Raw genomic sequence first — 26,713 nt, forward strand, 5'->3', positions numbered from 1 at the left:
GCGGGGCCTCGGGGCGGCCGGCGGGCGCGTGACGTCACCGCGACGCGGCACGAAAGGGGGGGGGCTGAGGCGAGCTGTGTGACGTCATCTCGGGCGGGGCCCGATGGGGGCGGGGCCAAGCGGAGGGTGTGGGTGATTGACATGTTGGTGGGCGTGGCCAGTGGGTGGCCCCGCCCCCTCGGCCCCCTCAGGGAGGCGGTTGCTCCCAACATCTCATGGAATGCCGGGTCCTGCACTTGGGGCACAACAACCCTGAGCAGCTCCAGGCTGGGAGAAGTCTGGCTGGAAACTAACTGGAGGAGAGGGACCTGGGGGTGTTGGTTGACAGCGACTGAACATGAGCCAGCAGGGGCCCAGGTGGCCAAGAATGCCAATGGCATCTTGGCTTGGATCAGAAACGGCGTGGCCAGCAGGGCCAGGGAGGTTCTTCTCCCTCTGGACTCGGCACTGGTGAGACCGCTCCTCGAATCCTGTGTTCAGTTCTGGGCCCCTCACCACAAGAAGGATGTTGAGGCTCTGGAGCGAGTCCAGAGAAGAGCAACAAAGCTGGTGAGGGGGCTGGAGAACAGGCCTTATGAGGAACGGCTGAGAGAGCTGGGGGTGTTTAGCCTGGAGAAGAGAAGGCTGAGGGGAGACCTCATTGCTCTCTCCAACTACCTGAAAGGAGGTTGTGGAGAGGAGGGAGCTGGGCTCTTCTCCCAAGTGACAGTGGACAGGACAAGAGGGAATGGCCTCAAGCTCCACCAGGGGAGGATCAGAATGGATATCAGAAAGAAATTTTTCACGGAAAGGGTCATTGGTCACTGGCAGAGGCTGCCCAGGGAGGTGGTTGATTCACCTTCCCTGGAGGTGTTTAAGGCACGGGTGGATGAGGTGCTAAGGGGCATGGTTTAATGTTTGATAGGAATGGTTGGACTCGATGATCCGGTGGGTCTCTTCCAACCTCATTATTCTATGATTCTATGATTCTATGAAATCTCCCCTCTTGCAGCTTAAAACCTCTCCCCTTCAACCTTGTCCCTGCCCTCCCTGACGAGAGCCCCTCCCCAGCTTTCCCAGAGCCCCTTTCAGTGCTGGAAGCTGCTCTAAGGTCTCCCCACAGCCTTCTCTTCTCCAGGCTGAACAACCCCAACTCTCTCAGCCTGGTCTCGCTCCAGCCCTCGGATCATCCTTGTAGCCTCTGGGCCCGTTCCAACAGCTCCATCTCCTTCCTATGTTGAGGACTCCAGGACTGGACACAGCACTCCAAATGAGGTCTCACCACACCAGACAGAGGGGCAGAATCCCCTCCCTGGCCCTGCTGCTCCCACTGCTGCGGATGCAGCCCAGGACACGGTTGGTTTCTGGGCTGTGAGCTCACGCTGCCGGTTCACATTGAGCTTCCCATCCTCCAGCACCCCAAGTCCTTCTCCTCCGGGAGGCTTCCAATCCATTCTCCATCCAGGCTGGGTTTGTCCCAACCCAGGCACAGGGACCTTGCCCTTGGCCTTGTGGAACCTCATGAGATTCATAGAATCACCAGGTTGGAAAAGACCCACCGGATCATCGAGTCCAACCATTCCTATCGAATTCGCACAGCCCCAACTCTCCAGCCTGCCCAGGTCCCTCTGGATTCATCCTCTCCCTCCACCTTCGTGTCAGCAGGCGACGCACTGAGGGTGCAGGAAAATGCTCCAATACACAAGGCAAATACGAGACAGCTCTGTGTGGGCTCAGACAAAATCCTTGTTTAGAGAAAGCTATGGAGGAGTGAAAATAGTCTTACAACACTTCATTTTTTTTAAAGAAAAACCTCTATCGATCATGAAAATAATTAAAATCTTTAGAAGGAAAACACGTAGGACAAACCCAGTCACTGCTGCCACTTTTTAATTCGATATTTGACTTTCCCAAAGAACCCTGTAAAACCAACAGAAGAAGGCAGAACAAGAGGACAGGCAAGTGTCATATTTACAGTCATTCAAAAGAAACAGTGCAGAAGCGCATCTCAAACAGTGGTGAGAGAAGCATGGAGACACACAGAGAATAAACCTTCTAAGAATACCATTAAAGTTTTATTATATTATATTCTTAACTAGTAAATGAATCTGTTTTTTACTGCCAGATTCTAATTCACCAACTTTTCCTCAAAACAAGTCATGATACAAAAAAGAAAAAGCGACGCTTTTTCTGTTTGTAAACAACAAACCCACCCGCTTTTGTTTTTCCAAGCGTTAGGAAAGTGGCACAGCAGAGTTAACACTAACGCTCTATTCTTTATGGTTAAATTAAGAAAACAGTTGGGCAAAGGGGAAAAAAATCAGGCTGCATCAGTCAGTGTAGTCACTCGGTCGGGTTCTGGATGACGATCAGGAAGTAGTCTTTATCTGCAGGGGGAAAAAAAGCAATCATTTTCTCATTGATGATATTTGTTCGCAGCGACACTAAATTCCAGCCCTTTTTCCTATCTCGCTGACACCCTGTGGGAATCAGAGTCCTGGCGTTCATTCTCAATAAGCAAAATAGACTTGGCAGGTCAGTTCGCTGGCTTTTTTAATTCTTATTGAGAAAATATCTCACTTTTAGGAACTGTATGTTCCCAAGCAAACTGAATTTAACTGAGTGTGTGCCTAGGAAATAACAGTAACTGGCATAGGCAACAATAGACTCAATATAGGTGACGCAGGCAGTGATTTCCCTCCTCTCACAGGCAGACTGCCGGGCTGCAGGAGCTGCAGCTGCAGTTTCACTGGAGCAATTCACTCACGATTACAGCCACAATACACTCTATTTCTTTTCTCTGGACGATCACAGAATCACCAGGTTGGAAAGGACCCACTGGATCATCAAGTCCAACCATTCCCATCAATCACTAAACCGTGCCCCTCAGCACCTCATCCACCCGTCCCTTAAACCCCTCCAGGGAAGGTGACTCAACCCCCTCCCTGGGCAGCCTCTGCCAGTGCCCAATGACCCTTTCCGTGAAAAAAATTTCCCTGATGTGCAGCCTGACCCTCCCCTGGTGGAGCTTGAGGGCATTCCCTCTTGTCCTGTCCCCTGTCACTCCTTTCAGGTAGTTGTAGAGAGCAATAAGGTCTCCCGTCAGAGACTGGTCTCCGCCAGACTGTTTTGCTTTCCCACTTAATCTGTAGCACTGAACTGAAAATCCTCTCAAATCATATTCCTGCCCAACTCCTGTGGGTTTATTCTGACAAATACAAAGAACGCGAAGCTGCCACACGCTCTCTAAAGCTATTTAACACTTCCTACTTTGATCAGCATGAAATGAGGAAAGTGATTTCCCACATTCCAACATGAAAAAGCAAATTTAGGTCAACGATAAAAGCCTTCAACCCTGAAGAAAGCAAAACAGCTTCTTGGGAAAGAAGAAATTATACAGTATGAATAAAAGCAGCCGGCAGAACTTCCCTCTCAGGCTGACAGCATCAATCGTGTGAGAGAAGTTCTGCTGGATCCGCTGCTGCCTGCTGTCAGCCCACTCACGTTACCTGGTGCAACCATGATCTCGTTCTTCTTGGAGCGGATCCGCAGGAAGGTGAGGTCATTCTGGGGATCGATGTCCCGCACAGTGCTCCGTGCCTTCATGATGAAGCCGTGCATGAGGCCCGCGTACTGAATCGTTGTGGAGTTGTCCATCGTACTTTTGATTGGAATACCTGCGGGAATTGGGGAACAGCAAGGGTTGGTGACAAGGCTCCAGAACTAACTCCACCTTGGGCACCATCAGGTCCAGCCAGGGTGGGTTTGTAACCTAAGCAGATATTGTTGCTACACCAGGGATTAGCAGTGTTGTTCTCAAAGGCTTAAAAGGAGAACATGAACAGAAATAAGACGCGAATGGCAAGATCTGGAAGCAGAGGTGTAAGTGAGAAGACCTGTTTACCTCTAGTAGCATCAGTGCTTTACTTTGTTTTTCTCATTTATTTTCTTATTAACGAGATTTATAAATGGAAAAAAAAATACCTATCTGGAAGGGGAAGAGGAAATCACAGAATTACAGAATGGTTTGGGTTGGAAGGGAACTTGAAAGCCCACTCAGTTCCACCCTGGCCGTGGGCAGGGACACCTCCCACTGGATCTGGTTGCTCCCAAGCCCCATCCAGCCTGGCCTGGAACACCTCCAGGGATGGGGCAGCCCCCACTGCTCTGGGCAACCTAATTGTGAAGAATTTCTTCCTAATGTCTAGTCTAAATCTTCCCCCTTCCAATTTAAGCCATTTCCCTTCATCATATCACTCCACGCCCTTGTAAAAAGTCCCTCCCCAGCATTTCCATAGCCCCATCAGGTACTGGAAGGCCGCTGTGCTCTCCTCTCACCTAACTTGTAGCTCTGGCTACAGGAAAACCTTTGCCAAGGACTGACTGTAACCTAAATGCAAGTGGTCCTGGGAGCAGCTCTTGCAAGCACACGTTAGAATTAGTTACATCTCCGCAAACCGCGATTGTCACAGCACCTTCAGAATTCACAACAATGATTCCTTGAACTCCTTTCTGGCTCTGAATTCGCTTCAGGGTTTCCTCCACCTCAGCCTGCAAACAGAGAGAGCACACATCGATAGAACATGAGAGCTGCCACTTATTTTTCACCAAGGTGGGCCCTGGTTTTGGGTCCCTCCCTATAGGAAAGACAGTGAGGGACTAGAGTGCGTCCGGAGAAGGGAACGGAGCTGAGAAGGGTCTGGAGAACACGGGTTGTGGGAACGGCTGAAGGCCCTGGGGCTGTTTAGTCTGGAGAAGAAGAGGCTGAGGGGAGACCTCATCGCTCTCTGCAGCTCCTGGAAAGGAGGTTGGGGGGAGGTGGGTGCTGCGCTCTGCTCCCAGGGAACAAGTGATGGGATAACACCACAACCCCTGTCCTCCATACCCTTTCCCAGCCCTGTTCCCTTCTCCGGACGCGCTCCAGCCCCTCAAGGTCTTTCCTAGAGTGAGGAGCCCAAAAGTGAACCCAGGATTTGAGGTGCAGCCTCACCAGCACCAAGTACAACGGGACGATCCATCATGGAATGATGGAACAGGTTGGAAGGGACCTTCAAGCCCACCCAGCTCCAAACCCTGCCGTGGGCAGGGACACCTCCCACCGCGCAAACCAGCTTAGGGGGCACCAGTTCCGCTGTCCTGAACTGGGAGAGCCCGGTCAGGACCGAGCAGGGTTGGGGACAGGAGAATGTGGAGGAGGAGAAGGGGCAGGGCGGGAGTGGAATGGGGGTGCAGGGAATGGGGGTGCATGGGGGGGAGCCCCCCAGGACTGAGTTGAGGTGGTGAATGGGGGCGCAGGCGGAAGGAATGGGGGTGTAGGAATGGGGGCGCAGGAGGGAGAATGATGATGCAGGGGTGTAGGAATGGGGGTGCAGAGGGGGAGAATGGGGGTGCAGGAATGGGGGCGCAGGTGGGAGGAATGGAGGTGTAAGAGGGAAATGGGGGTGCAGGGGGGAGGAATGGGGGCACAGGGGGGGAAAACTCGGCGACTGAAAGGGGACAATGGAGGTGCAAGGAGGGTGAATGAGGGTGGAAGGGGGGTAAGGGGGCGCAGGTGGCAAACAGGGGTACAGGCGGGGAGCCCTGCTGGGACCAGGGGGAGGGAGGGAGGGAATGGGGGTGCGGGGGGAGAAGCAGGTGCAAAGGGGGAGAATGGGGTGCAGGGAGGGGGAGTGCAAGGAGGGAACGGGGGAATGGGGTGTGGGGAGGGGGAACAAGGGTACAAGGGGGGAGAATGGGGATGCAAGGGGAGAACAAGGGTGAAAGAAGGGAGAATGAGAGTGCAGGAGGGGAATGGGAGTTTAAGGGGAGAAAAAATGGGGGTGCAGGGAGGGGAATGGGAGTTTAAGGGAGAAGGAATGGGGATGCGGGAATGGCAAAATGGGGGTGACAAGGAGGGAGAATGGGGGTGCAGGGAAGAGGAACGCAGGTGTGAGGAGGCTGTGGGGATGCAGGGAGGAGGAATGGAGGTTTAAGGGAGGGAGAATGGGGGTGCAAGGGGGGAATTAGGTTGCAGGGAGGGGGAACAGGAGTTTAAGGGAGGGAGAATGGGGGTGCAAGGGGGGAATTAGGGTGCAGGGAGGAGGAATGGGGGTGCGAGGAGGGGAAATAGGAGTTTAAGGGGAGGAGAAATGGGGGTGCAGGGAGGGGGAGTGGGGGTGTGAGGGATGAAAAGGGGGGGCAGGGGAGGCAAAATGGAAGGGCAAGGCAGAGGAAGAGAAGTTTAAGGGGGGGTGAATGTGGGTGCAAGGGGGAACGGGGGTGCGGGGAGAGGGAATAGGGATGCGGGGAAGGGGATGGGGGGGAATGGGAGTGTGAGGGATGAAATGGGAGTGCAAGGAGGGAGTGGGGGTGCGGGGAGGGAAAATGGAGGAGCAAGGAAGAGGAACAGGAATTTAAGGTGGGGTGAATGTGGGTGCAAGGGGGGAATAGGGGTGCAGGGAGAGGGAACAGGAGTGCAGGGAGGAGGAACGGGGGTGCAAAGGGAGAGAATGGGGTGCAGGAGGGGAATGGGAGTTTAAGGGGAGAAGAAACGGGGATGCAGGGTGGAGGAACAGGGGTTTAGGGAGGGAGAATGGGGGTGCAAGGGAGGAATTGGGGTGCATGGAGAGGGAACTGGAGTGCGGGGACGGGAGAATGGGGGTGGCAAGGGGGGAGAATGGGGGTGCAGGGAAGAGGAATGGGGGTGTGAGGAGGCTGTGGGGGTGCAGGGAGGGGGAATGGGGGTGCGAGGGATGAAATGGGGGTGCAGGGAGGGGGAATGGGGGAGCGGGGAGGGAAAATGGGGGTGCAGGGAGGGGGAATGGGGGTGCGAGAGATGAAATGGGGGCGCCGGGGAGGGAAAATGGGGGTGCCGGGGAGGGAAAATGGGGTGGCAAGGCGGAGGAACAGGAGTTTAAGGGGCGGTGAAGGGGGGTGCGGGGAGAGGGGACGGGGGTGCCAGGGGAGGAATGGGGATGCGGGGAGGGGGATCGGGGTTCCAGGGGCGGTGAGGGCGGTGCAGGGGCTGTGGGGCTGGGGGGGGGGGTGGCCGTCCCGCTCACCCACCATGGCTCCGGCTCCCCGCGCAGGCGCCGCCCGGCCGGCACCTCCCTGCGCAGCCTCGGGAACGGCGGCCCGGCCCCGGCCCTGAGCCCGGGGGAGGAGAGGAGGGGGGAGCATTGCTGTCTACAGCTGCCTGAGAGGAGGGTGTGGAGAGCAGGGAGCTGGGCTCTTCTCCCAGGTGACAGGGGACAGGACGTGAGGGAATGGCCTCAAGCGCCACCAGGGGAGGGTCAGGCTGGACATTAGAATCATAGAATCATAGAATAGAATCACAGAATCACCAGGTTGGAAGAGACCCACCGGATCATCGAGTCCAACCATTCCCATCAATCACTAACCCATGTCCCTCAGTGCCTCGTTCACCCGTCCCTTAAACCCCTCCAGGGAAGGTGACTCAACCCCCTCCCTGGGCAGCCTCTGGCAGTGCACAATGACCCTTTCTGTGAAAATTTTTTTCCTAATGTCCAGCCTAAACCTCCCCTGGCGGAACTTGAGGCCATTCCCTCTCATCCTGTCCCCTGTCACTTGGGAGAAGAGCCCAGCTCCCTCCTCTCCACAACCTCCTTTCAGGTAGTTGGAGAGAGCAATGAGGTCTCCCCTCAGCCTCCTCTTCTCCAGGCTAAACACCCCCAGCTCTCTCAGCCGTTCCTCATAAGGCCTGTTCTCCAGCCCCTTCACCAGCTTCGTTGCTCTTCTCTGGACTCGCTCCAGAGCCTCAACATCCTTCTTGTGGTGAGGGGCCCAGAACTGGGCACAGGATTCAAGAAGCAGTCTCACCAGTGCCGAGTACAGAGGGAGAAGAACCTCCCTGGACCTGCTGGGAAAAACTTTTTCACAGAAAGGGTCATTGGGCACTGGCAGAGGCTGCCCAGGGAGGGGGTTGTGTCACCTTCCCTGGAGGGGTTTAAAAGACAGGCAGACAAGGTGCTGAGGGACATGGTTAGTGATTGATAGGAATGGTTGGACTCAATGATCCGGCGGGTCTTTTCCAACCTATTGCTTCTATGATTCTGTGGAGCAGCTGGGAGGTCATGTAGGTAACCCCTTCCTCTGGCAGTGGAGCTTCATAGAGTCATTGAATCACTAGGCTGGAAAAGACCTTTGAGATCAAGGCCAACTGTACCTGTCCGCTGCTAAACCAGATCCCCGAGCACCTCATCTGCCCGTCTCTTAAACCCCTCCAGGGATGGGGACTCCACCACCTCCCTGCGCAGCCTCTGCCAGTGCCTGAGAACCCTTTCAGTGAAGAAATTTTTCCTATGTCCATTCTAAACCTCCCCTGGCGCACCTTAAGGCCACTCCCTCTCATCCTGTCACCTGTCACCTAGGAGAAGAGACCAACACCCACCTTGCTAGAACCTTTGAGGAGGCAGCTGCACACAGCTCAGCCCACACCCTGCGCAGGGACAGACCTTCCCACCAGACACGCAGTTCACAGCAGGGTAGTTTTGGTCCTGAGTCATACATCCTGCATGGAAAGCCCCAGCTTTGCAGGGAGAAGTAAAACACAACCAGCGATCAGCATCACTGTCAAGTTTCAGCCGCCGCTCCCACAACCTCTGTTCTGCAGACCCTTCTCAGCTCAGTTCCCTTCTCCAGCCCCTCAAGGTCTTTCCTGCATTGAGGGGCCCAAACCTGAGCCCAGGGTTTGAGACCGAGCCCAGGGGGACGATCCCTTCCCTGCTCCTGCTGGCCACCCCATGGCTGATCCAAGCCAGAGTGAAGGGCCTGAAGGAACAAGGCCAAGCTCCTCTGGAGAGATGTCCCAGCAGGACCCCGGCCGAGGAGCCTCCACACCCAGTGTGGGGAACCACAGGGCGTGCTGGAAGCCACCGAGCAGCTCCGAATCTCCAATCTCCTCACCCTGAAGGGCGTGGGACGAATGGCGTGAGCAGAGCACCGCACACTGTGCAGAAGTGACAGTCCAGGAAAGAAAGGCTGGGGCGTTGCCCTCCGTGTGAAAACACAGATTTATTGCCCAGAGCTGTCTCGCAGAAAGAGCAAAGAGCAAGTTGAGATCTTCCAGGTGACAATTCAGGGCCAAGAACACAAAGGAAACCCATGGCTGGTGTCCACCACGGGGACCTGACCGAGGCGAAGCTGTTTTTAGGCTCTGATCCTGAGCACCCAAGCAGCGCCTTCTAGACAGGCCCTGTGGGTGGGATCTGCCACCTGGGGACCCTCTGCCCTCCACTGCCCGTGCCCCACATCTGTCTCCCCCCACACCTGTGCCCCCAAACGCCTGTGAGCCTAGTGCCTGTGCCCCCCAGTGCCCCCCTGCACCCCCCAGTGCCCATCCCCAATACCTGTGCCCCCCAGTAACCCCCCATGCCTGTGACCCCCAGTGCTCCCCTGTACCCCACCAATACCTGTGACCCCCCCAGCGCCCCCCAGTGCCTGCACCCTTCCTTGTCCCCCCATACCTGTGACCACCCACTGCCTGTGCCCCCCAAATGCCTGTGAGCCTAGTGCCTGTGCCCCCCAGTGCCCCCCTGCATCCTCCAGTGCCCCCCTGCACCCCACAGTGCCCGCCCCCAATACCTGTGCCCCCCAGTGCCTGTGGCCTGCCTTGTGCCCCCCAGTAAGCCCCCATGCCTGTGCCCCCAGTGTCCTCAGTGCCCCCAGCGCCTCTGCCCTCCCTCATGCCCCCCATGCCTGTGTCCTCCCCTGTGCCCCCAGTGTCTGCACCCCAATACCTGTGACCCTCAGTGCTCCCCTGTGCCCCCCAATACCTGTGCCCCCCTACTGCCTGTGACCCCCCAGTGCCTGCACCCTTCCTTGTCCCCCCAATACTTGTCCCCCCATGCCTGTGCCCCTCAGTGCCCCCCTGCACCCTCAAAACCTGTGCCCCCCCATGCCTGTGAGCCTAGTGCTCCCTAGTGCCCCCAGTGTCCCCCAGTGCTCCCCATGCCCCCCAATACCTGCCCCCCCCATGCCTGCGCCCCCCCTGCACCTCAATACCCGCCCCCCACCCCCCCCCGGGCCGCGCCCGGTAACCGGAATCTCCAGCCCTGGGCGGGGCGAACGGGACCGGGGAGGGGGGGAGGCTGGACCGGGAAGGGGGGGGCAGCGGGTGCCGGGCTCTCTGCCCCACGGCTGCCCCGCCCCACCGGGAAGTGCCCGCTGCTGCCCCACGGCCAGGCCTCCTCCTGCCCCACGGTGAGGTCCGCACCCCCCGAAACGCAGCCAGCCCCACAGCAGCCCCACAGCAGCCCCCCAGCCTCAAAGCAGCGCCCCCAGCCCCACAGCAGCCCCCCTTCCAGGCCCCCAGCCCCACAGCCCCCCCCACAGCCCCACAGCAGCCCCACAGCAGCCCCCCCTCCAGGCCCCCAGCCCCACAGCAGCCCCCCCTCTAGGCCCCCAGCCCCACAGCCCCCCCCCAGCCCCACAGCAGCCCCCCCTCCAGGCCCCCAGCCCCACAGCAGCCCCACAGCCCCACAGCAGCCCCCCCTCCAGGTCCCCAGCCCCACAGCTGCCCCCCCTCCGGGCCCCCAGACCAACAGCAGCCCCCCAGCCCCACAGCAGCCCCCCCTCCAGGCCCCCAGCCCCACAGCAGCGCTCCCAGCCCCCCAGCAGCCCCCCTCCAGCCCCACAGCCCCACAGCAGCCCCCCCTCCAGGCCCCCAGCCCCACAGCAGCCCCCCCTCCAGGCCCCCACCCCCACAGCCCCCCCTCCAGCCCCACAGCTGCCAGAGCAGCCCCCCCCAGAGACCCACAGCCGTTCCCTCCCAGCCCCACAGAGGACCTCCCCAGCCCCACAGCGACCAGAGCAATCCCCCCCAGCCCCCAACATCCTCCCCAGGCCCCCAGCATCCCCACAGCGACCCCCCCAGCCCAGCCCCACAGCAACCAGAGCAGTCCCCCACTCCCAGCCCCACAGCAACCCTCTGGTCCTGCCCCACAGCAAGCACTCCTACCCCATGGCAAGGTCTCCTTCCACCCTTCCAACCCTCCCAGCCCCACAGCAACCCCTCCAGCCCTACAGCGACTCCTGACCCCACCACGACTCCCCAGCCCCACAGCAACCCTGCCAGCCCTACAATGAGCTCCCAGGCATCCCCTGCTGTGGGGAGCTGCTCTGCCCCATGGTGAGGGCCCCTGTCACCCCTCTGCCCCACCCCAGGCTTTTGCCACCCAGTGCCAAGGTCTCCTGTCCCACTGGGAACCCCATGGGGAGGTCTTTGCCTGTCCCGCACCGCTTATTCACCCCACAGCTCTCTCTCCTGCCCTACAGCTATCTTGGCAGCCCAGCAGCATTCTCTCCAGCCCCACAGCTCCCTCTCCAGCCCCACAGCTCCCTCTCCAGCCCCACAGGAAGCTATTCCTCCTTGTTCCTCCTTGTGGCAAAGTCTCCTGCCCCACAGTGAGCTGCCTCGGGCCATTCTGCCCCACAGCCGAGCTCCGCCACGCCCCAGGAAGGTCTCCTGTCCCACGCTGACGTCTCCTGCCCCATGGAGGATCCTGTGATCCGCATCCCCCCCTACCACTATGTCCACGTGCTGGATCTCAACAGCAATGTCACCCGCGTGGAGGTTGGCCCTCACACCTACATCCGTCAGGACCATGAGAGGTGGGCGCCGTGGGGCAGGAGAGCATCTGTGGGGTGATGGGTCTCAGTCCTGTGTCACTTAGGAATGTGAGTGCCATGGGGCAGGAGGGGAATTGATACGGTTATAGGGTGATGGAGAGCGATAGGTGGGGGGTTATTTGGGAGGCCTTTTAGGGCTGGGGGGGAAGCTGGGGGGTTCTTTAGGGTTGAGGGGTGTTTGGGGGGCTCTGTAGGGCTCAGGGGTGCTGAGGTCTCTTTAGTGTTGGGAGGTCCTTAGTACTGGGGAGTGCTGGAGGCTCTTTAGGGCTGGAGGGTGGCCCTGGGGAACACTGTGGTTGTATGGGGCCAGGGTGGGTGCCTGGGGGCTCCGTGGGGCCACTGGGGCCCTGTGGGGGTCCTGGGGATTCCGTAAGGCTGTAGAGGGCGAGAGGTGGCTGTGAGGATCTATGGGGCTAGGGAAGCAGCTCTATGGGGTCCTGGGGGTTCTATACTGCTGGGGGGGGAGGGGGGTCTGTAGAACCCTGGGGGCTCTATGGGGCTTTATAGGGTGGGGGAGCTCTGTAGGACAAGCAGGGGGTTCTATAGGTCTTGGGCCGGTTATGTGGGGCCCTGGGGGCTCTATAGGGGCTCTATGGGGCTAGAAGGTGCTCTGTGGGGCTAGGGGGCCTCTACAGGGCTGGGGTGGGTGGCTCTATAGGGCTGGGATGGTTCTGTAGGGCGCTGGGGGCTCTATGGGGTTCCATAGGGCCTTATAGGGCTAGGGGGTCTCTGTAGGGCTGTGGGGCTGTGTGGGGCTCTGTAAGGGTGGGTGGGGGGCTCTGCAGGTCTCTGTGGGGACCGGAGGGCCTCTATAAGGTCTTATAGTGCTAGGGCAGGCTCTGGGGTCCCAGGGGCTCTGTGGGGTCCTACAGGACTAGGGCGGGCTCTATAGGGCTGGTGGGCTGTGTGGGGGTCTGTCAGGCTAAGGGTGGGGGGGTCTCTGTAGGGCAGGTGGGGGCTTTATAGGGCTTAATAAGGTCCGGACGGGCTCTGTAGGGCTAGGATGGGCTCCGTGAGGCTCTATAGGGCTCAGGTGGGCTCTAGAATGCTAAGGTGGGCTCTGTGGGGCTCTATAGGGCTCTGTGGGGCTCTGTAGGGCTCTATAGGGCTAGGGTGGGCTCTGGGGGTGTCTGTGGGACTCTGTAGGGCTAGGACAGGCTCTGTGGGGCTCTGTAGGGCTAGGGTGGGCTTGGTAGGGCTCTGTGGGACTCTGTAGGGCTAGGACAGGCTCTGTGGGGCTCTGTAGGGCTAGGGTGGGCTTGGTAGGGCTCTGTAGGGCTCTGTAGGGCTAGAGTTGGCTCTATAGGGCTAGGGTGGGCTCTGTGGGGCTCTATAGGGCTAGGGTGGGCTCTGTGGGCCATGGATGTGACGTGGGGCTGCGCACAGGGTGGTGTTTGCTCCGCGGCGCATGGTGATGGTGCCGCCACGGCACTACTGCGTGGTGCTGAACCCCGTGGCGCGGGGGCCCACGGGGGCCGTGCTGGTGGATGGAGCGGGGCAAGCACGACTGCGACACGCCGACCTCGAGATCCGCCTGGCGCAGGACCCCTTCCCACTCTACCCCGGAGAGGAGATCCAGCAGGTGCCTGGCACCCTCCGGCAGCCCCCACCGCCCCATGGTGGCCCCCACGTCCCCCTCACCCCCACAGCCCTGTCATGACCCCCATGTTCCCACATCCCCCATGGCGGCCTCTGATGTCCCCCTCATCCTCACATCCCCCATGGTGACCCCCATGTCCCCCTCACCCCCACAGACCTGTCATGACCCCCATATCCCCACACCTCCATGGTGGCCTCTCATGTCTCCACATCTCCCATGGGGGCCACCCATGTCCCCACCACCCCCACAGCCCTATTGTGACCCCCATATCCCACATGCTGTCCCCCCATGTCCCCCTCACCCCCACAGACCCGTCATAACCCCCATGTCCCCACATCCCCCGTGGTGGCCCCTATGTCCCCACATCCCTCATGGTGGCCTCTCATGTCCCCATCACCTCCACAGCCCTGTTGTGACCCCCATGTCCCCACATCCCCCACTGGTGGCACCCACATCCCCCTCACCCCCACAGCCCTGTCATGACCCCCGTGGCCCCACATCCCCCATGGTGCCCCCCGCCATGTCCCCACATCCTTTGTGGTGCCCCCCGCCATGTCCCCACATCCCCCCCGGTGGCCACCATGTCCCCACATCCCCCATGATGGCCTCTGATGTCTCCCTCATCCCCACAGCCCTGTCGTGACCCCCATGTCCCCACATCCCCCATGGTGGCCCCCCATGTCTCCCACGGTGACACCCTGTGGCCCCCACCTCTTCCCCCTGCATCCCCACGGTGCCCCCAGGGCATCTCCCAACGTGCCCTGGGCTCCCTCATCCTCTCTGCTATGACACCTGTGTCCCCAGGGGCTCCTACAGCCCCGTGTCTGTGTGTCCCCAGGGTGTCACCCCGCTGCAGGTGGTGCTGGCTGACACCGCCCTGCGCCTGCGCGCCCTGCTCGACTTCACCGATGAGGATGGGAACAAGTTTGTGGCAGGAGACGAGTGGCTCTTCGAGGGTCCCGGTGAGCAAGGGGGGACACCGCATGTTGGGGAGCCCCGGGGGACCCTTGGGTGTGCCCTTTATCAGCCCTGGGTAGCACCAGCAGCGATCCCCATCGATCATGTGCAGTGAGACACAAGCTGGCACAGAACGGATTTCCCACTTCCATACAGAGGGACAGATTTTCCCAGAAATCTTACGCATATTCTATTACTTTCCAAGGTCTAATTTCAATGCATTATGAAACTTTGCAACAGCCAAAACTCTGGTGATTTGGAGCTGGGTCCAGCTCTGCCTGACCTTGCCTGTCGGATAGGGAGAAAACTGCAAACAGAGGGGATGCCAGCAGCAGCCCCCTCTGTGCAGCACAGACCCCCCTGAGCACAAGGTGTTCTCATCCCCAAAGAGTGAGCAGTGTCGGGAAAACCCTCGCTAAAAGAGGCCCTGCTCTCGGAGGGACATTCTGCCTGACTTTCGAAGGACACGATTGCTTGGATGAAGCTCAACTTTAGCTGAAATCACGAGGACTCTTTGCCCCGCAGGCACCTACATCCCACGCAAGGAGGTGGAGGTGGCCGAGACGCTGCAGGCGACGGTCATCGGGCACAACCAGGCCATCCGCCTGCGGGCGCGCAAGGAGTGCCTGGACCGCAACGGCACCCGCCGCGTCACAGGTAGCACCCGGGGACACCTGGGGGACATGGGGCTCAGCCAGCTGGCACAGCATCGCTCACTGCCCCCTCAGCACCCGTGGGACCCCTCTGCTGCCTTGTCCTCACCCTGCAGCACATCTGGGACCCCTGTGTCCCCCGCCAGTGCCCACGGGAGCTCTGGGTCATCTGACAGCAGCCCCATCCCATCCCTTGGGACTCCTGGGACCCCCGGCACTTCCTTCCTGCCCACAACATTCCCAGGGCCCCCCTCGCATCCTTCAGTGCCCCTGGGGTCCCCACCTCACCCATCCCATCCTCCGTAAACCCAATCCCACCTCATGGCACCTCCAGGATTCCTCTGTGATCTCCATAGCGCCCCGGGGATCCCCAACTCACCTATCCCATCGTCCATAAACCCCATCCCGCCCCACACCCATGAGTGAGGGGTCCTACAGGTGGGATGGCACCCCCGGGGCCCCATCTTATCCCCCAGCACCCACAGGACTCTCAGAATCACTGGTACGTCCAGGACTCCCATCCCAGCACCTTTAGAAACTCCCTGGAGCCTTCATGTGTCCCTGATGGCCCTTCCATCTCCTGGAGCTCCCTGGAGTCCCCATAGCTCCCTATAGTGGTCCTTCCAGTTCCTGGAGCTCCCTGGAGTCCCCACAGCTACGTGGTGGCCCTTCCAGCTCTGGCAGCTTCCTGGAGCCCCCAACACCCACAGGGCTGCCCTCCCACCCACAAGACCCCTTGCCCCCAGCACCTCTAAGATGCTCAAGATCCACAGGATCCTCAACACCTCCAGGAACTCCCAGCTCCCTCCTGACTCATGTCCTGCCCCAACACCCCCGGGACCCCTGGTGCATCCTCCCCACAAGCCCCCCAGCATCCTGAGCCCCTGTCCCCTTCTCCCAGGGGAGGAGTGGCTGGTGAAGCGGGTGGGCGCCTACCTGCCTGGTGTCTATGAAGAGGTGGTGGACGTTGTGGATGCCTACATCCTCACTGACAAGGTACTGGGGCGTTCTAACCCTCACCTCCTTGGTGCCCGTGGGTGATGAGGTCCCTCTGGACTGGGTTTGGGGGTCCTGTATCCTTATTCCCCTGCACCCACGAGTGATTGGAACCCTCCAGGATGGGCGAGGGATCCACCACGACCTTGCGTCCATGGGTGGTGAGGACTCTCCAGGAGGTCCCACCCACTTCACCCATGGTGTCAGTGTTCCCCATGCCTCAATGGATGATGAAAACCCTCCTGTTCCCCTTGAAGCCCACCATGACCCCTTTTCTGCTTCACCCATGGGTGATGGAGACCCCCTGGGATAGGTTCGGGGGTCCTGTGCCCGCTGCACCTGCAGGGGAGAAGGACACCCAGCATGGGCACTTCGGTTCTCTTGTGCTCGTGGGTGACAAGGACCCTTTGGGATTGGTGTGGGAGTCCCTTGTCCCCCTTCTCCTGCACCCATGGGTGACGACCCTCCAGGATGGATGTGGGGCACCATCACCCCCAACCCATCCCATCTCTGTCCCACCTGCACCCAGAGATGAGGACACTTCAGAGTCCTGTCACATCCCCATCCTCGCTGCCCCCATGCGTGACAAGGACCCTCCAGAGGGTTGTGTCCTTTCCACCTCCCCCATCTCTGTCTCCCTGCACCCACGGGCCATGAGGTCCCTCAGGGGGAGATTTGGTGGTCCCATCACCCTATCTCCCTGCACCCAAGGTCAGTTGGGGCTGGCTTTGCGTGTCCCATCGTCCCCCACCATGTCCCCCTGTGCCCTGCCTTCACAGAAAGCCCTGCACCTGCGGGCCACGCGCACCTTTGAAGATGAGCAGGGCCGCGTGCGGCGCACGGGTGAGGAGTGGCTGGTGACCCAGGCGCAGAGTGAGGCCTACATCCCCGAGGTCTTCGAGGAGGTGGTGGCTGAGGTGGCAGTGACGACGCTGGGCCCCCGGCAGTACTGCGTGGTGCTCGACCCCGTGGGGCCCAACGGGCAGCCCCAGCTGGGACAGCAGCGCGTGGTCAAGGTGGGCACTTGAAGGTGGCCTCTGGGGACCTCACGTAGCCTTAGCTTGTCCGTAGGTATCAAAGATGGTCCCTAGGGACCCTGAGACATGTCGTGTGCTCCTGTTAGGTCACTGGGGGACCCCTGGTGTGGTTCTGGGGACCTGAAGGTAGCCCCAAGGGACACACGGGTGGCTCCAAAGAAGCTTTGTCTATGCATAGGTGTCTTCAAATGTCTCAAAGGTGGCCCCAGGAGATCCCAATGGACCCCTGAGGTGTCCCTGAAAGTCCCTAAGGCATCCCTGAGGGATCCTAACAGCCCCTTGTGGTGTCCCCTAAGGTCCCTAAGGTGACCTCAGGGCCCTAGTGACTACAGGTGGTTCTGACATACCCGAACGCATGCCCCAAGGTTGCAAAGGTGGTCTCCGGGAACCCCAATACACCTTCATTAGTCCTGGTGTCCTTTTGAGGGACCCTGAGTTTCCATAGGAACTTATGGGTGGCCCTGCTGTCCTTGTAGACACCCCTGAAGTTCTTGAAGGTGGCACACAGGGACCCTAAGACATCCCAGAGGGATTCCAATGCAGCCATGTCCCACCGCGTCCTGATGTTCTTCCTCCCTCTCCCACCGTGTCCCCGTGTCCCTGCCCCATGTCCCCACTGCTTTGCCACATCCCTGTCCTGCTGGTGACACGTCCCCTCATCCACAGGGGGAGAAGTCCTTCTTTCTGCAGCCGGGCGAGCATCTCCAGGCTGGCATCCAAGATGTCTACGTGCTCTCCGAGGATGAGGGGCTGCTGCTCCAGGCACTCCAGACCATCAAGGACATCAATGAGGTGGCCCAGGGGTTTAAGGATCTGCCAGGGCCACCTGGGAAGAAACTGAGGGGGGGTCCAGAGAGGCTGAGATCACTGGGACAACCAGGAACAGCTGAGGGGACAAAGGACAACTGGGAGGGACCTGGGAGTGGTCAGAGGTTGTGGAGGACAGCTGGGGCACCTGGGACAGCTGGGATGTGTGAGGGACTCCTAGGGACACCTGGGGGGACTCCTGTCCTCATCCCTGTGTCTTCAGACCGGGTGGGGAACCGAGGAGCATGGGAGGAGTTCCCAAGTTGAGGGACCATGGGGAGGGTCTCTCTGGCTCCATGTCTTCAGGCCAGCGTGACAGAAGGCCTTGGGGGAATGTCTGTGTCCTTATGTCCCCATCTAGGGGGTGGGGTGGTCCCTCCATTCAGAGGCTGGTCACTGATGCCATCCTCGTGTTCCCAGGACGGGGAAGAGGTGACACGGCGGGCAGGTGACCGCTGGCTGGCCCGGGGACCCCTCGAGTACGTGCCACCGGCTGAGGTGACTGTGCTGGAGCGACGCCAGGCTGTGGCACTGGCTGACAACGAGGGCATCTACGTGCGTGACATCCGCACGGGCAAGGTACCAGTCATAGCTCCTGGAGCTCCCTGAAATCCCCACAGCTCCCTGAAGGCCCTTTCAGCTCCTGGAGCATCTTGGAGCCCCCACAGCTCCCTGGTGGCCCTTCCAGCTCCTGGAGCATCTTGGAGCCCTCACAGCTCCTTGGTGGCAGTTCCAGCTTCTGGAGCTCCCTGGAATCCCCACAGCTCCCTAGTGGCCCTTCCAGCTCCCAGAGCATCTTGGAATCCCCACAGCTCCCTGGTGGCCCTTCCAGCATCTTGGATCCCCTACAGCTCCCTGGTGGCAGTTCCAGCTCCTGGAGCTCCCTGGAGCCCCCATAGCTCCTGGTGGCCCTTCCTGCTCCCAGTACCCTTTCAGCACATCCCAGTGCTCCCAATATCCCTTATACTTCTCCCAGTGGCTCCAGACACCTCCATAACCCCTCCCAGTGCTCCCAGTTAGACCCATCTCTCTCCCAGTATGCCCCACGCCCCTTCCCAGTGCCCCCACATCCCATCCAAGTGCTCCCTTTGTACCCCAAGTCACTCCCTTCCCGCACTCCGAGGCCCGTGGTGGCCCTTCCAGCCTGGCAGTGCCCTGAGGTGGCCCTGGTGCAGGTGCGGGTGGTGACGGGCCAGACCTACATGCTGACCGAGTCCGAGGAGCTGTGGGAGAAGGAGCTGCCCCCCAGCGTGGAGATGCTGCTGGCCGAAGCCCGTGGAGACGTCCGTGGCGGGGATGCCGGGCTCCATTCCTCCTCCAGCCCGGACGCTGAGGTCCCCCAGCGTGACCGCACCCGCGCTGTCACCTACCAGGTGCCCCACAACGCTGCCGTGCAGGTCTACGACTACCGGGAGCGGCGGGCACGGTGAGGACCTCTGGGTCTGGGTAAAAGGGATGTGGAGGATGGAGGATGTGGCATAGGGGAAAGATGGGTTGGGGCAAATCCAAACCCAGGCTGGGCAGAGAATGGATGGAGAACAGCCTTGAGGAGAAGGTCGTGGGATGTTGGTGGATGAGAAGCTCAACATGATGACACCGAGCTGAGTGGTGCAGTTGCCACACCGGATGGATAGGACCTGGACAAGCTCTGGGAACCTCATGAGGTTCAACAAGGCCAAGTGCAAGGTCGGGGCAACCTGTGGTTTCAATACATGCTGGGGGATGATGTGATGGAGAAGCTGCCCTCAGAGGAAGGACTTGGGGGTGCTGGTTGATGAGAGGCTTGACGTGAGCTGGCAATGTGCGCTCACAGTCCTGAAGGCCAACCGCATCCTGGGCTGCATCAAAAGCAGCGTGGCCAAGGGAGGTGATTCTGCCCCTCTATTCCTCTCTTGTGAGACCTCATCTGGACTATTGTGTCCAGTTCTGGAATCCTCAACATAAGAAGGATACAGAACTGTTGGAACGGGTCCAGAGGAGGCTACAAAGATGATCCAAGGGCTGAAGCACCTTCCATGCCAGGACAGGCTGAGAGAGTTGGGGTTGTTCAGCCTGGAGAAGAGAAGGCTCTGGGGAGACCTTAGAGCAGCTTCCAGTGCTGAAAGGGACTCCAGGAAAGCTGGGGAGAGGCTGTTCACAAAGGCTTGTAGGACGAGGGGCTGATTTAGGCTGGACATATGAAGGAATTTCTTCACGATGAGGGTGGGGAGGCCCTGGCCTAGGTTGCCCAGGGAAGTGGTGGCTGAAGTGTTGAGACGTTCAAGGCCAGGTTGGATGGGCCTTGGGCAGCCTGATCTAGTGGGAGGTGTCCCTGCCCATCACAGTGGGGCTGGGACTGGGTGGGCTTTGAGGTCCCTTCCAACCCAAACCACTCTGTGATTCTGTGAGCTGCAACATGTGGTCACAGCCCAGAAACCAACCGTGTCCTGGGCTGCATCCAAAGCGTTGGGACCAGCAGGGCGGGAGGAGATTCTGCCCCTCTGCTCTGCTCTGGTGACCTCAAGGAGGGACTGTGACATGTCCTTGCCCTTTGCAGGGTGGTGCTGGGTCCCGAGCTGGTGGTGCTGGGCCCTGGGGAGCAGCTGACAGTCCTGTCCCTCTCGGCCGGGCGCCCCAAGCGTCCCCACGCCCGCCGCAGCCTCTGCCTGCGCCTCGGCCCCGACTTCTGCGCCGACATCGTCACCATCGAGACGGCTGACCACGCGCGCCTGCAGCTCCAGCTGGCCTACAACTGGTGGGGCTGGGGGGCTTTGGGAGGTCTGAAGCTCTAGCTGACCTACAACTGTAGGGCTGGAGCTCTAGTTGACCTACAACTGTTGGGGCTGGGGGGCTTTGGGAGGTCTGGAGCTCCAGCTGACCTATAACTGGTGGGGCTGGAGCTCCAGCTGACCTACAACTGGTGGGACTTGGGTGGTTGGGGAGGTCTGAAGCTCCAGCTGACCTACAAGTGGTGGGGCTGGGTCTGCAGCTCCAGCCCCATGGCTGTGGGGCAGAGGTGGCTCTTGGACAGGGGTCAGAGCAGTGGGGCCGGGCAGGTGGCACTGAAGGCAGTTCCCCCGCCAGGCACTTCGAGGTTCCCGAGGACCCCAAGGCCCTGGGGCGCCTCTTCAGCGTCCCTGACTTTGTGGGTGATGCCTGCAAGGCCCTGGCCTCCCGTGTACGCGGCGCCGTGGCTGCTGTCACCTTTGATGACTTCCACAAGGTCTGTCCCCACGTCCCCCACCACCTCTGCTGGGCACACAAGTGCCCTCCAGCACCCACCTCAGCCACGTCCCTGCCGGGTCACCTCTTGTCCCTCTACCATGTCACACTGAGTGTCCATGATTCCCCAATGTCCCCTTGAGTCCCTGATGTCCCTTGTGTCCTTGGTTGTCCCTTGAGTCCCTGATGTCCCCTCAAGTCCTTGATGTCCCCTGGAGTCCTTGATGTCTTTTTGAGTCCCTGACGTCCCCAGGTGTCTCACACACCCCTGACATAACAAGAACTCCGAGCGGTTGCTCTGCTCAGGGACGTTCGGCTTTGATGAAGCCCTGTGTGTTCCCCATCCCTCCCGTATGCCCAATGCCCAACGTTGTTGATGTCCCCAAGTGACCCCAATGTCCCCATGCATTTCATGTGTCTGTGCTGTCCCCAGAACTCCAACCGTCTCATCTGCTCGGCCGTCTTTGGCTTCGACGAGGCTGGGCGGCTGCGGGAGCAGCTCCGCTTTGCCCCCAACGGGCTGGTGGTGACCAGCGTCGACATCCAGAGCGTGGAGCCCGTGGACCAGCGCACCCGCGATGCCCTGCAGCGCAGCGTCCAGCTGGCCATCGAGATCGCCACCAACTCCCAGGAGGCTGCTGCCAGGTCCCCAGCTGCCCTGTGTCCCCTTCTGTCCCACCAGGTTCCCCAGTGTCCCTCCAGCACCTCTTCCAGCTGGAGATCTGCTCCACGTCCCCACATTATGTCCCTTATGTCCCCTATCGTCCCTCTCTGCCCCTCATATCTCCAAGTGGTTCCAGGTGTCTCCCCATCTTTGTATGTACCCGTGTCCCTCTGTGTCTCCCTCACATCTCTGATGTCCCCCCACTCCTGTGTCCCCATGTCCCTGATGTCCCCACATCCCTAGTGTCCCCTCCACATCCCTGATATCCTCTTGTCCACCCCATATCCCTGTGTTTCCCCTGCATTTCTGATGTCCCTGTGTCCCCCGATGTTCCGTGTGTGCCTGTGTGCATGATGTCCCCGTGTCCCTGATGTCCCACATCCATGACGTCCCCTCCACATCCCTGGTGTCCTCTTGTCCCCGCATTCCCCAAGTCTCCTATGTCCCAGTGTTTGCCCCACATCTCCCATGTCCCTGTGTCCCTTGACGTCCCCATGTGCCCTTATGTGGATGATATTCCCACACCCCTGTGCTCCCCCCACATCCTTGATGTCCCTGTGTCCCCCTACCGTCCCTGCTGTCCCCATGTCCCCACATTCCCCCATGTCCCCCATGTCCCAGTGTTTCCTCTGCATCCTCGATGTCCCTGTGTCCCGAGTGCCCCTATGTGCATGATGTCCTCACACCCCCCTGTCCCTCCGTGTCCCTGATGTCCTCTTGTCCCCCCATGTCCCCATATTCCCTGACGTCCCCATGTCCCCTGTACGCATAATGTCCCCACACCCCTGTGCTCCCCCCATGTCCCCCTACGTCCCTCGTGTCCCCCCCATGTCCCATGTCCTTGATGTCCCCACACCCCCATGTCCTCCTATGTCCCTCACGTCCCCCGAGTGCCCCTACATGCATGATGTCCCCCTAAGTCCCCCATGTCCCTGTGTCCCCTTACGTCCCTGGTGTCCCCCCCATGTTCCCGTGTCCCCCTAGTCCCTGTGTCCCCCCCATGTCCCCACATTCCCCCATGTCCCCAATGTCCCAGTGTTTCCCCTGCATCCTCGATGTCCCTGTGTCCCCCGAGTGCCCCTATGTGCATGATGTCCCCACACCCCCCTGTCCCTCCATGTCCCTGATGTCCTCTTGTCCCCGCCATGTCCCCATATTCCCTGATGTCCCAGTGTTTCCCCTATATCTGATGTCCCCGTGTCCCCTGCATGCATAATGTCCCCACACCCCTGTGCTCCCCCCACGTCCCCCTACGTCCCTCGTGTCCCCCTCGTGTCCCATGTCCTTGATGTCCCCACACCCCCATATCCTCCTATGTCTCTCATGTCCCCCGAGTGCCCCTATATGCATGATGTCCCCCTAATGTCCCCTTACGTCCCTGGTGTCCCCGCCATGTTCCCCTGCGTCCCACATGTCCCCGTGTCCCCCTAGTCCCTGTGTCCCCCCCGTGTCCCCCTACGTCCCTGGTGTCCCCGTGTCCCCCTACGTCCCTGCTGTCCCCCCCATGTCCCTGCTGTCCCCCCGCAGACACGAGGCGGAGCGCCTGGCGCAGGAGGCGCGGGGGCGGCTGGAGCGGCAGCGGCTGCTGGACCAGGCCGAGGCGGAGCGGGCGCGGCGGGCGCTGCTGGAGCTGGAGGCGCAGAGGTGCGGGGGGGCCGGGGCTGTGACCGGGGCTGTGACCGGGGCCGCGACCGGGGCCGTGACCGGGGCTGCTCCCGCAGCGCCGCTGTGGAGAGCGCGGGCGCCGCCAGGGCCGAGGCGCAGGCGAGGGCGGAGGCGGCGCGGATCGAGGGCGAGGCCGCCATCCTACAGGCCAAGCTGCGCGCGGAGGCGGCCGCCATTGACACCGTGAGAGGGGCGGGGACAGGGGAGGGGGCGGGGCCTTGGCGGGAGCGGGGCCTGCGATTGGCGGGGCCGCGGAGAGTGGGCGGGGCCTGGGGGGGTTGGAGGAGCCGGAGGGGCGGGGCCTGAGGGGGAGAGGGGCATACGATTGGTGGGACGGGAGAGGGGGCGTGGCCTAAGGGGAGCAGGGCGTCGGTGGGGTGGGGCTGGTAGAGGGGCGGGGCCTGGACGAGAGAGGGGCCTGCGATTGGTGGGGCCAGGGAGAGGGGGCGGGGCCTGAGAGGGAGCGGGGCCTAAAATTAGCTAGAGGCTGGGGATCGGTGGAGCCCTAGCGGGGGGCGGGGCCGCGGGCAGGGGCGAGGCCTGCGATTGGCAGGGCCGGGGGCGGGGCCTGGGGCGGGCGGCGCTGGGATTGGCGGCACCGGGCAAGTTGGGGGGGTGGGACTGTCGGGCAGGTGCACGGCCTGGGACTGGGGAGTGTGGGCTGCGGTCGGGGCGGGGGTTGGAGGGGGCGGGGAGCGGTGGCGCCGGGGCCTGGGCGGGGCGCGGCCTGGCATTGCCGGGGTCTGGCGGGGGCGGGGCCCGGGGCCGGCGGGAGCCGGGCTGTGGGCGGGGCTTGTCTGGGGCGGAGGGCAGGGATTGGCGGGCTGCGGGGTGTGGGCGGGGCTTGTCTCGGGGGCGGGGCCACGCGGGAGGTTCCGGGCTGTGATTGGCTGAGGGCGAGGGCCAGGGGGGGCGCGATTGGCTGCCTGTGCGGCGCGCAGGAGGCGGAGCTGTCGCGGCTGGAGCGCGCGCAGGCGCAGGAGGTGCGGGCGCAGCGCGCGCGGGCGGAGGTGGAGGCGGCGCGCGCGCAGGCGCTGGCGGACGTGGAGGCGTCGCGCGTGCAGAAGGTGGCGGCGGCGCTCGGGCCGGAGGTGCTGGCGGACATAGCCCGGGCCGGGCCCGAGCTGCAGGTCAGCGGGGACCGGGGGTGGGGACTGGGGACTGGAGGTCTGGGAGGTGGAAACTGGAGGAGTGGGGAGTGGGGAGTGGGACTGGAACTGGAGGTCTGAGAGGTGTGGACTGGGGGACTGGGGAATGGAGACTGGGGACTAGGGGACTGGGAGACTGAGGACTGGGAGATGGGATTGGAGACTGGGGACTGTGGACTAGGGGACTGGGGACTAGGGAATGGAGACTGGGGGCTGAGGACTGGGGACTGGGAGACTGGGGACTAGGGGACTGGGAGACTGGGAGACGGGACTGGGGAATGGAGACTGGGGACTAGGGGACTGGGGAATGGAGACTGTGGACTAGGGGACTGGGAGACTGGGGAATGGAGACTGGAACTGGGGGACTGTGGACTGGCGACTGGGGACTTGGGGACTGGAGCCCTCTACTGGGAGTTGTTAAGGACTGGGAGCTGGGACTAGGAACTGGAGACTGAGGTCTGGGAGTTGTTAAGGACTGGGACTGGGAATGGGGCTGGGAGAGGGGAGTGAAGCATAGAAATGGGGCTGGGAATAGGGGGTGGGGCTGAGTACGACACTGTGGGCTGGAAATGGTAACGGGAACTGGGAATGGGAGTGCTGTGGGAAAAGGGCTGAGAGTGGGAGTTAAGGACTGCAGCCAGGAATGGGGGCTGGGGGCTGGAAGTGGGGCTGGAACTGTGAATCGAGCTGAGGCTGGGAGCCGGCAGGGCCAGGCTCTCTGTGGGTCTGCGCTGTAGCTGGGGCCGGGGTCTCTGAGGGGCTGAGCCGGGGTCGGGGTTCATGGCCAGCACCGCACGCCCCCAGGTGAAGCTGCTGCAGAGCCTGGGGCTGCACTCGACCCTCATCACGGACGGTGCTGCCCCCCTCAACCTCTTCACCACAGCCCGGGGGCTGCTGGGGCTGGCGCTGCCCTCCGAGACCTCTGCGCCCCCCGAGCCCACGCACTGAGCACCCTGGGCTCTGGGCCCTGGCGCCTCGGAGCAGTCGGAACCACTCCAATAAAATGAGCAGATGGCAGCGCTGGTGTCTGTGTGCTGTGATGTCAGAGCGACGCAGGCCGTCTGGCAGGGACGGCGGAGGCGGCAGCACTGGGAATTGCGGCTGCGTGACTGGGAACTCCCCAGTGCTGGCGTGGTGGGACACTGGGAGCCGCGAGGTTGCAGCGGTGAGGGCGGCCGGGGCGATGCTGTCACAGCCCGAGGGGTGTCGGGACCGTGAGGCCATGGGTGGTTGCGCGGCGGCACCAGCGCTGTGGCTGCGATGGCTGCGGTGCTGGAGCCCAGGGCAGCACGAGGGCAGTGGCCCCCCTTCGCCTCCTCGGTGACCTCGCAACCCTCGCTGGGAAGGGCTCAGTGAGCAGGCAGGGCACGACCAACCTGCTGTCCCATGGCGGACCCTTCCCATCCCTTGGTTTTGCCCTACTCATTTCTCCCCAAATCCTCTGGATTGTTCTGTTTGGTTCCTCCCTGAAACCTCTTGCCTGATGCTGAGACACTCACTCTGCCATCTGGGAGGTGTCCATGGGCAATTCCCCCTCGTCCTGTCCCTGCTCTCCCTGATCCAGAGCCCCTCCCCAGCTTTCCTAGAGCCCCTTTCAGCACTGGAAGATGCTCTAAGGTCTCCTAGAGCCTTCTCGTCTCCAGGCTGAACAGCCCCAACTCTCTCAGCCTGTCCTCATAGGAGAGGTGCTCCAGCCCTCGGATCATCTCTGTGGCCTCCTCTGGACTCGCTCCAACAGCTCCATGTCCTTCCTGTGCTCAGGACTCCAGAACTGGACCCAGAGCTCCAGGTTTGGTCTCACCAGAGCGGACAGAGGGGCAGAATCCCCTCCCTCCCTGCTGGTCGCTATTTCACAGCGTCCATCTCACCAGAACAGAAGCAAACATCGGGTATTTCTTGGTACCCCACATTAAATCCATCAGATCTCATCACAACAGATGGGCTTGAACTACTAGAGACACCGGGCTAATCAGCAGATTAACGGTGTCTGTATCAAACACATCAATGCTGGTTTTAAACAAAGGAAATGGGAAAGAATTCACAATATCTTTACTTCTTGTAGCCACGACCCAGGGGTCTAAAATCCCATCTTCCAAGTCTTACATTTCCTGGGTTTCGCAGCACAGATGTGATCTGGCAGAGCACGCAGGAACACGCTTTATTTTAAGATTGTGAATAATTGCTGTGAAATTGTCCCTTGGGGCATGCGAGTGCCCTTCGGAGTGAAGCCCCGGGTCTTTATAACTCCCAAATGAACCCAGTTTCCAGCATCAGGAGTTGGTGAATTCAGTTAATAAGGAGAACTTTTCTCTTTCAAAGTCTTTTGTGATATTCCACGCAAACCACTGAAGCGCTGAGGATGCGACCACAGAAACAGT

General features: G+C 60.9%; 2 protein-coding genes across 4 annotated transcripts; one reads left to right on the top strand and one right to left on the bottom strand.

Annotated features, from left to right (window-relative positions):
• Nucleotides 1–2,032: 2,032 nt before the first annotated feature.
• DYNLRB1 (dynein light chain roadblock-type 1) lies at nucleotides 2,033–7,094 on the bottom strand. The gene is made up of 4 exons (XM_069871796.1): nucleotides 7,024–7,094; nucleotides 4,455–4,530; nucleotides 3,489–3,656; nucleotides 2,033–2,366 (listed from the first exon to the last, which is right to left on the bottom strand). Exons 1-4 carry the CDS (start codon nucleotides 7,024–7,026, stop codon nucleotides 2,323–2,325), a joined length of 291 nt encoding a protein of 96 aa, XP_069727897.1. The 5' UTR covers nucleotides 7,027–7,094; the 3' UTR covers nucleotides 2,033–2,322.
• A 2,993-nt stretch (nucleotides 7,095–10,087) lies between these two features.
• MVP (major vault protein) lies at nucleotides 10,088–25,352 on the top strand. 3 transcript variants are annotated; one of them, XM_069871819.1, is made up of 17 exons: nucleotides 10,088–10,179; nucleotides 11,414–11,589; nucleotides 12,994–13,189; nucleotides 14,046–14,169; nucleotides 14,690–14,821; nucleotides 15,719–15,813; nucleotides 16,593–16,829; nucleotides 17,517–17,642; nucleotides 18,078–18,236; nucleotides 18,833–19,083; nucleotides 20,194–20,391; nucleotides 20,721–20,859; nucleotides 21,292–21,503; nucleotides 23,050–23,166; nucleotides 23,244–23,370; nucleotides 24,129–24,317; nucleotides 25,140–25,352. In XM_069871819.1, the coding sequence occupies exons 2-17, from the start codon at nucleotides 11,471–11,473 to the stop codon at nucleotides 25,281–25,283; spliced, it is 2,565 nt and encodes an 854-aa protein (XP_069727920.1). In that variant the 5' UTR covers nucleotides 10,088–10,179; nucleotides 11,414–11,470; the 3' UTR covers nucleotides 25,284–25,352. The 3 variants fall into 3 exon arrangements, with proteins under 3 accessions (XP_069727920.1, XP_069727917.1, XP_069727919.1); XM_069871816.1 differs by having other exon boundaries at nucleotides 10,089–10,179; nucleotides 11,384–11,589; XM_069871818.1 differs by having other exon boundaries at nucleotides 10,116–10,184; nucleotides 11,384–11,589.
• The last annotated feature ends 1,361 nt before the right edge of the window (nucleotides 25,353–26,713 follow it).

Source organism: Phaenicophaeus curvirostris, chromosome 18, assembly GCF_032191515.1.
Source record: "Phaenicophaeus curvirostris isolate KB17595 chromosome 18, BPBGC_Pcur_1.0, whole genome shotgun sequence".
NCBI lineage: Eukaryota > Metazoa > Chordata > Aves > Cuculiformes > Cuculidae > Phaenicophaeus > Phaenicophaeus curvirostris.